This window comes from Pteropus alecto, unplaced genomic scaffold, assembly GCF_000325575.1.
Source record: "Pteropus alecto unplaced genomic scaffold, ASM32557v1 scaffold79, whole genome shotgun sequence".
NCBI lineage: Eukaryota > Metazoa > Chordata > Mammalia > Chiroptera > Pteropodidae > Pteropus > Pteropus alecto.
Window position 1 is genome coordinate 5125699 of NW_006494612.1, and position 10065 is coordinate 5135763.

Genomic DNA, 10065 nt, shown 5'->3' on the forward strand with positions numbered 1-10065 from the left:
CTTTCCCTTTCTTCCTTCTTTCTTAATATGAATCGACACATGCCCAAATCTTCACTGGGTCTTTTAATTTTCAGTAATTTGCTAATAATTTTTTCTTTACATATAACTCTATAATATCGACTAGCTAGGATCATCTGGCAGAAAATAAGCTGTTCCTCTATCCCTACCCTTTGGAGACGAATGATTCCATTGTTTTACATTTTATCCTTCCTGTATTTCTTTTTGCAAAAGTCAGCAGATGTATTTGTCCCTTCTTTTTTCCACAAAAAGTAACATATAATATAGACTCTTTCTCTTTCCTGGATTTTTTTAGGGGGGTTGTTATTAAAATATAATTCATAGAACATAAAATTCACCATTTTATAGTGTGTAAGGATCATGCAACCATCACCACTATCTGATTTCAGAACACTTTCATTGCTCTCAAAAGAAATCCTATATCCATCTGTAGTCACTCTCATTCCCCACTTCTTTCAGCTCCTAGTAACCAGTAATCTACTTTGTGTTTCTATATATTTGCCTGTTCTGGAATTTTATATAAATGGAATCATACAACATATGAACTTTTATGTCTAGATTTTTTTTATTTAACATAATGTTTTCAAGTTTTATCCATATTGTAGTATGTATTAATACCCATTCCCTTTTACAGATGAACAATATTATATTATATGCATATATGACATTTTGTTTATCCAATCATCAGTTTGACAGATATTGGGTTGGTTTTGCTTTTTGGCTATTTTGAATAATGTTGCTATGAACATTTATGTACAGATTTTTGTAAGGACATATGTTTTGAGTTTTGTCAACACTTGCTATTGTCTTTTTTATTTTGGCCATCCCAGTGCAAGTAAAATGGTATCTCATTCCAGTTTTAATTTACATTTCTCTAATTACTAATGATGTCGAGCATCTTTTTGTGTGCCTATTGGCCATTTGCATGTCTTTGTCAGAAAAATATTTAAATTCTTTGCCCTTTTATAATTTTGGATTTTTTGTCTTTTCATTACTAAATTGTAAGAGTTCTTTATATATTCTGAATACAAGTCTTTTATCAAGTATATGATTTGCAAATATTTTCTCTCATTCTGAAAGTCATCTTCTCACTTTCTTGATAGCGTCCTTTGAAGCAGATGTTTTTCATTTTGATGAGTTTGATTTACCTATTTTTTCTTTTGTCAGTTGGTCACTTGTTCTTTTGCTATCATATTTAAGAAATCGTTGCCTAATCCAAAGTCATGAAGGTTTACCCCTATGTTTTCTTCTAAGATTTTTGCAGTTTTACCTCTTGATTTAGGTCTATGGTTCATTTATGGTTGATTTTTGTATGTAGTGTGAGGTAGGGGTCCAACTTCATTTTTTTACATGTGGTTATCCAGCTGTCTCAGCACCACTTGTTGAAAAGACTCATCTTTCCCCATTGAATTGTCCTGGCACCTTTGTCAAAAATCAGTTGACCATAAATGTAAGAGTGTATTTCTGGACTCTCAGTTTTATTCCATTGGTCTATATGTCTATTTTTATGCCATTACCACTATGCTTTAATTACTATAGAGTTGTGATAAGTTTTGAAACTAAGAAGTGTGAGTCCCCCCAAGTTTGTTCTTCTTTTGCAAGATTGCTTTAGCTATTTTGGGTCTCTTGCATTTTCATATAAATTTTAGGGTCAGCTTGTCAATCCTCCCCCCACCAAAAAAAAAAAAATGCCATTTAGGGTTTTGACAAGGATTGCATTGAATCTGTAGATCAGTTTGTGTACTGTTGCCATTTCGACAATATTAAATTTTCTGATCCATGAACATGGAATGTCTTTTTATTTATTTAGTTCTTCTTTAATTTCTTTTAACAGTATTTTATAGTTTTCCATGTATAAGTCCTGTGCTACTTCTGTTAAATTAATTCAAAAGTATTTTATTCTTTTTGATATTATTATAAATGGAATTGTTTTCTTAATTTCATTTCAGAGTGTTCATTACTAGTCTATAGAAATACTATTAATTTTTGTATATTAATCTCATATCCTGCAACCTTATTAACTTCATTTATTAGTTCTAATAGTTTACTTGTGTTTATGTGTATATATTTTTTAAGATGTTCTGTATGTAAGATCATGTCATCTGCAAATAGAGATAATTTTACTAATTAATTCCTTTCCAATCTAGATATCTTTTTTTCTTACCTAATTGCCCTAACTAGACTCTCCAGTACCAAGATGAATAGAAATGGTAAGAGTGGGTATTATTGTCTTATTCCTGATCTTAGGGAGAAAGCTTTCCATTTTTCACTGTTAAGTATGATGATTACTGCAGGTTTTTTACAGATGCCTTTTACCAAGTTAAGGACATTCCTTCCTATTCCTAGTTTGTTGAATAATTTATCATGAAGCGGTTTAGATTTTATCTTTTTTGCACTTTATTTTCTTTGCTTAACAGTATATCCTGGAAATCACTCCAAATGAGTTCACAGACATTTCCCCCCATAGTTTTAACAAATATACAGTTCTCTCTTGTATGTATGTACTGGTGAATGTAACTTAAGTATAAAATTAAATATTTTTTTAAGCCTTATGGATTCTATACAGCTCACCACATTTACCCCTTATCATTTTTATCTACCTCTATTTGTCTATTTCTACTCTCAAAGTTAATAGGAGAGTAAAAATTTATGAGTATGACAAGAATATTCAATCTCCACCTCTATTGCCAAATACTAATTCCCATAGAAGTCAGATACTGAATGAAGTAGAAAATAAGGATAGAGCGAGTTATATATTTTTTAAATTCAACCTCAAAATTCTTAATTTAGAACTTACTATAAGTTGGGCTCATCAGGTAATACTGAGATACAATTCATGCTCCTGAGGAACTTATAGGCCAGTGTGGGTAAGGGGGACAAGCCAATAAGTAGTTCAACTACAAGGCATAAAAGAGGTTCAACAAGCTATAAAAGAAATTAAAGAAGAGAAAGGGGGCATTTGGAAAAATCTGAAGAATGAGCTTTTTGGCAGGCAGAGATGACCATGTGATCATTCTGAGTAAAGAAAAGATCCTGCAGATACTCAGGCATGGGAGCGAGCAAGGGCAAATGGAGACTAGAAAAAAGATGAGCCTAGCTTGACCACCATTTGTCATTTTCATACATAGTTGACATATAGATTGCTTTATTCAAATAATTTCATCTTACGAAGAATACTCATAAACAGATATAAGTTGGGATAGTCTGGTTGAAATGGAGATTGAGAGGCTTATGAGTCACTCCCTGAGAGCCAGCCATCCAGAGAGAAAATGTCGAAAGTCACTGGACAGGAACACAGGGCAGGTGTGGGAAGGCATCAGGAATAATAGCCTGAAAAGACCTGCAATGCTGGGAGGGGTAGGGAGGTACGAGGGGAAAAAAAAAAAGTGTGTGTGTGTGTATGTGTGTGTGTGTATGTGTGAATATGTATGTATGCTTTTCTACAAGTATGGAGCAGGAAAAGGGCTGATAACATAATAAAGAGGAATAAATAATGGAGACAGTGAAAGGGAACAAGAAGAAGGGAAGAAGGAAGGAAAGAGACAGAGACAGAGAACGAAACCGTGCACTGCTACCAAAGCCAAAGGAGGGGAGTGTTTCAAGATGTAATGAGTCATTTAAGAAGATGTACAGATGACAAATAAGTACATAAAAGGGTGTTCAACACCACTAGTCATTAGAGAAATGCAAATTAAAACTTCAGTGAGAAACCACTGCACACCCATTTGGTTAAAATTTAAAAGGCTGACCATTCCTTTTGGCGTGTTGGCAAGGATGTGGAGGATCTGGAACTCTCATACACCACTGGTGGGAATGCAAAATAGTCACCTTGGAAAACAGCTTGGCAGTTTCCTCAAAAGTTAAATATACACTTACCATATGAGTCAGCCATTCTACTCCTATGTATTTACCCAAGAGAAATGAAAGCACATGTCCAGACAAAGACATACACGAAAGTTCATAGCAGCTTTATTTAAAATAGCCAGGAATTGGAAAGAACCCAAATATCTATCACAAGATGAATGGATAAACAAATTGTGGTATGTTCATGCAATAGAATACCACTCAACAATACAAAGATATAAACTATTGATATATACAACAATATGAATGAGGCCAAACCAAAAGAGAAAAATAAAAAGTAAATACTGCATGACTCCATTTATATAAAATTCCAGAAAATGCATTTTTAATCTATAATTACAGAAAGCAGAGCAGTGGTTGCTTGAGAAAGGGACTGAGTGAAAGGGATGGCTATGGTTATTATTTTTATTGCACTGATAATTTTATAGTTTTATACATATACCAAAACTTATATAATTGTACACTTTAAATATGTACTATTAATTGAAAGTCAATTGTATCGCAATAAAGCTATTATTTTTAAAAGAAGAAGAAGGAAGAATAAGAAGTTGAAAGCTGATAGAGTTAAATGTGGAGGGAAGAGCTAGAAGAGTAGGAATTAAAATGAGGCTGCTTGACATTCTCAAAAGTTCACTGCTGACTCTGAAAGAGCAGTTCTAATGGGGTTGGAGTGAAAGACAGACTGCAAGAGTTAAGAAGTGAGAGGTAATAGAAATAGAGAAGGAGTGCATATTTACTGCTCCTACGTCAGTCTGCTCGGGCTGCTATAATAAAGTACCATAGACTGGGTGACTTAAACAACAGCAATTTATTTTCTGATAGTTCTGGAGGCTAGAACTCCAAGATCAAGTTGCTCATGGTCAGTCTGCGTGGTCAGTTTCTGGTGAGAGCTTTCTCCCTTGCTTCAGAATGGCTGCATTCTCACTGTGTCTTCACATGGCAGAGAGAAAGAAAGTTCTGTGTTCTGTCTCTTCCTCTTTTATAAGGACACCAGCTCTTTCAGATTGGGGGCCCTCCCTTATGACCTTATCAGACCGTAATTACCTCCCAAAGGCCCCATTTCCAAATACCATCATGCTGGAGGGTAGGGCTTCGACATAAAAAATTAGGAGGGAAACACAAACATTTAGTCCATAATAGTTCTTTAAAAAGTTTGGTCAGAATTGAGGAGGAGGCTCGAGGGGGTAGGAAAATTAAGAATAAAATAGATGTCAACATATTTGTAGGAAGGGGCTGGAAAAGAGAAAGCAATTGAGGATAGAAATGAAAGATGAGCATGGGTAGTATGTTGAAGGCAGGTGACGGAGTCAGGCAGGTAACAATCCAATTCAGCAGCTTCTATGGTCCAGGCAAGGCAGTCAGCTAAGTAATAGTTATACATGGGCTCTTGGTTATACACAGGCTCATGAGATGGGGAACATCATCCCTAGGTGAGGAAAAAAAATTAAGGAACAGAGCCAAGATCACCAGCTGAGTGTCAGCACTGGGATTCAATTACAGAGCTTGTGTATCCTTCCCTCTTAACTCACAGCCTTTCTAAGATCTCTCGAATCCTCTGAACTGGTATACTTTACTATTTCCAGGAGACTGGGATAGTACCAGCATCTTCAGAAAAAGTCAGGATAGAAACTTTAGGCTTTTTACCTAGGATTTTTTTCTTTTGCCTCATTCTCCAGTAATTCAGATATGGAGAACTATTTCTTTCTTTGGAAAAGGATGGTTGTTTTTTTTTTAAGCCTTAATATTTTTCTTTTAGTTAGTATTTTAGAAAAACGTAAAAGAATTCCAACCATTATGGCCTGTAACTATATAACGAATAAGAATATTGGAAAATATAGATTTCCCTTTTCCTCTTCTCCATCCTCCTTCTCCTCTCCCCTACCTTCCCTCCACCTCTCCCTCCTTCATCATTACTTTATGCTAGGCGGCATATACAGCCCACCTCCATCTGATTAGGCTACACCAGAATGGGCACTCTGAAACAAATTTTCAGATCTTGCAACCATGAAGTTCCCCAGCAGTATTTCTTGAGAGGCCATTCTACAAGAGCATTCCAACTGGCCACCTTGTAGAATGGAGAGTTTTTTCAGAGCACTTTAGACAATTGCACTCTATTCTGGAAATAGTTATACTTAGTGCCTCACCCCTTCATTGTGCAAAATGATATCTCTCTTCCCTTTTCTCCCTTACTCTCTGTACTCTCCCCACATCTTCCCTCCCCACTCTCACTCCCCTCTCCATGTGTCCAGTCATTTTCATGTGTTTTGGGTTAATTGTGGCTGTTAGATAATTTTACAGGGCTTACAAATCCAACACATTTCATTCACTTTGGTTTGAAATATTTTAGGAAATATGTTCAGATCTGAGAAATCTCGGTGGAATGGGTCCAACCAGAAGAAGAAATTCCAGAATTGTGAATGGCATAGAAAGCTTGCTGTTAGCCCCGACTCCAAAAGTCTCTGACACTCTTACTCATCATTCAGAAAGATTCCAGGCTCACAAAAGGTATTGCACCAGGGAGGTGGGGTGGGGGGTGGGGATGGTTAAAGTAACAAAAGTGTCCCCTTTTAAGTTAGTTAATAGCAGAGCATTATAGGACTGAAGGATGCCTAAACTCCCAGAGTTACCAGCATGTGTTTAATTTGGAAGACTTTGTATGAAGACCTTGAATGCACACTGAGTAATCTTAACTCCTTTCGAAATACTCCAGTCTATGAAGGAGTGTCAACAGTTCCCAATTTCAACTTCCTTTCCTTTGTTTTTTGCCTCTCCTCCTTTTTCTTTTTTCCCCCTTCATCCCCTCTCTCCTCCCTTTCTCTATATATTCCAAACTCCAAAGATGGTACAACACAAGAAAGAAGAATTTGGGCCTCTCCAAATTCCCCATGTTTACCTTAAACAGAAAAGCACAGAACTATCCTCATTATATTCTAACAAGGGTTTTGCCATCGCTTAGAATAATAGGATGGTGTATTAGACACAGCCTCTAAAAAGGTATGTCTATAAATCAGGGATGCCCTGTTATGTCTTGATCTTTTCTAACCATGACAGAGAAAGAGAGATATTTGTATTCTGCAATAATTATGAATACTCTGAATATTTTATTGGGGGTTACCAATGACACACTAATTTAATTCTGGCAAATTTAGAATAAAAAAAAATAATAATAGGCATAGCTACTCTACTACTCAAGATACCGTTAATCTGAAATGTGGCCAGAGTTCAAGAGCCCTAAATCCACATTACCAGAGTGTGGGACAGCGGGCAGATTGAGATCAATGTGTCTAGTCGAGTGGACCCTTGGGAGGCCACTTTAGTCCAGGAACCCCTATAGCTCAGGCCAGGAGAGCATAAAGGGACCTGGATAGTACAAAACACTGGGTCAGACTATGAAGTTTAGAACTGCTGATGCATGCCTTAGGCACATGGGAGTCCCCAAGGAGGATGGTGACACATCAGCATCCCCATGAATATAATCAGAAACATTTGAAGGAGATGAGAACCATGGAGACAGAGCCACCTGCTCTCCTGCCGCAATGCCCAATACGTGGCTTCAGGTGTTCTTGTCCTCCAGAGAGCTGTAGAGATGATTTCTTATTATGTACCCACTTGCCTTGGGCTCAGATGTCTCTCTGTTCACTTGTCAGGGCTCCGGAGGCTTTTGTGTCTATTCAGCTAGAAAAGGTAGGACTGCGGGACATGATGCTGAATGCCTTCCTCTTCAGGAAACAGACCATGGCTGACAGAATGAAGAGCCTTGTGAGTACTGTAAGAAGGGTCCCCTAAAGATCTCATGTCATCTTTTACATTTGAGCGTAAAAAAAAAAAAAAAAATTTAACTTGGAATCTATTGTTTTCAGCCTATTTGGATAGAACCATTGAAAAATATATTTTTTAAAAAACTGAAAAAGGGAGTTCAATACAAAATAAAAAGGAAGCAGTTCAAGCTAATTGCTGTTTAGTTTTAAACATTTTTTCAAGGTCAGATTTTGTTTTGTCACTTTCTAAATGGAATTAGCTTTAGCACTTGCTGTGGATTATTTGACCACTCCTGAATGACCATCTAATTTACCTGCTACCTTGATTTCAGACACTACTGCCACATTTCTATTTAAGGGTTTTATACTAGCCTAATCTGTTGAAAAATATTATTAAACTCAAGTGTTTAAACAGTCAAAAGTATTGCTTAATTTTGTAACTGTCATTTGATTAGTCATTAATTTTTTGATGTGGAAGTCATTAGGCTAGTGCATCAATATTTAGGAGAGAAGTGATAAGTTTACAATTTCTAGGCTTTTTCTTTACATGTGACTGAAAAAGAAAGACTTAAATTTACCTAATTCAGTTCTATAAATGGGATATGAGGGAGGCCAGACCTCTGGATTACTGCTGAGCAATAATGGAGACAAAATACTCCTTTTAATAAGTAATTGATTATTAAATTACTTTTTTTATTATGATATTCAACAAATATTGAATAAGTGAAAAATGTAATAGTTCATTAACTGTTCTTCAGGAGTATCCAATGCCTGTCATATTATAAAAGGCTCAGGCAATATAATTGTCAGTTTTGTTAAGGTCTGAGATTTTAGCCTACTTAACAAGCCAGTAAGTTAGCCTGTGACTATTCTGTGGATGTTGGCAGAAGACACAAGACTCTTAGGTCAGAGACAAAGAACTTACTACTCACAACAGAGTAGGCAACATGAACTCTACATTCGTGTCAGTTCCTTTGGTCTCCTTAGTCCCAAGGGGCCAACATGGAGGAGCCTAGATGCATACAGTAGAGTTTTGTCACAGTCGAGTAATACTGTCTAATGAAAGAACTATCATCTTTTATTACAGGACGAAATTGAGAAAGTCAAGAGAGATGTTATAGTTGAATATTGTCAGAAGTAAGTATAGTATATGTGAACTACACATGCTGATTTCTCTGACTCTGAGTTCAATAAACAGCAGTATTATGTAGAAATCCAGACAATGAATTGGGTGGTTTGTTTTTATATAAGCCACAGTCTTATGGGGTAAGACACAGAGAAAGAAGAATCAGAAGTGAAGGCTAGAAGATGCTTTGAAGAGTTCCACGCCTCTGCCTTCAGGTAATAGCAACCTGGCCCAAACAAAAATTTCTTCTTGACAGAGATCCTCTATTCTCTTCAAAAAGTCTTCCAGGGAAGTAGATCCCGGAACTTCTGTGAGAGATGGAACAACTTAGATTCATCTCCTGGACATGATCTCTTCCGACTTTTCAGGTTCAACCACCATATGTCTCACTATGCTCTTCGGGGTCAGATCTTGGCATACTGCAATAGCCTGAGAGCCCTGCTGGAAGACTTCCCTACCATCAGAGATACCTTTTTTATGGTGGGGAAACCACAAGAAAAGAAAGGCTTGAGGGACTCCAAAGAGGGCCTCAAGGCTGACCCCAGGTGCGTAATTTCTGTTAGAGCTTATTACACCTCACTCTCCACCCTACCCCTCCCAGGGAAGAGACATGTTAAGTTTAGCATGGAAATCTTGCTCCCTTGACTTCATTTGACCTTGATCTTCTGGTCCAGAAGAGCAAAAGAAAGAGTCCAAGAATAAGAGTATTTTTGTATTTAAACCCAGAAGGAGTTCTTTGTTAATGGGCTGTTTAACTGCTTTTTCAATCTATGCAGTTTTATTTTCCCCTGGAGAGCCCAGAGATTTTCATCAGTCACACCCTCCTTTTACATTAGCCAACATCTAAAATAAGCAAACAAATAAGTAAACTTGATCTTGAGCTGTCCTGGCTTCAAATATTTTACTCAATGGAGTAGAACAAATATTCAGGGGGGTAAAAAAGTATGCCAATATTTTGGATAAATCAGTGTTCTTCTGTATTTCTCTAACAGAGAGAAAATATATATTTCTCTAACAGAGAGAAATATATATATAGAGAGAGAGACTGATATTAAGTGATAAAAGCAGAGCTGCTTTCTTATCATGCTTTATCCAGTTTCCCAAATGTTCTTAACTCCGCCTACCTAGAGTTCACTCACCTGAATGAGGACTTAGCATACCTGTGCAGTCAGTGACCACATTTCCTTTAAAAAAAAAAAAAAGAAGGGATGTTATACAGTCATGTGGTCTCCAAGGGGGAACAAAAACATCCTAGGATGTTTTTAGGATGAGCTTACCTCCCTCCTTACTCTTTCCTTA

The 10065-nt window shown here is 36.7% G+C and overlaps 1 protein-coding gene across 1 annotated transcript in view; it reads left to right on the top strand.

Annotated features, from left to right (window-relative positions):
* The window catches only part of LOC112474292, a 67743-nt gene extending 58885 nt beyond the window's left edge, over positions 1–8858 (top strand). The window contains exons 23-25 of the mRNA XM_025042386.1: positions 6230–6387; positions 7530–7641; positions 8728–8858. Of these exons, the coding sequence (XP_024898154.1) occupies positions 6230–6387; positions 7530–7641; positions 8728–8781 (324 nt within the window). The 3' untranslated portion in view covers positions 8782–8858. The remainder of the gene's footprint in view (positions 1–6229; positions 6388–7529; positions 7642–8727) is intronic.
* Positions 8859–10065: the final 1207 nt, after the last annotated feature.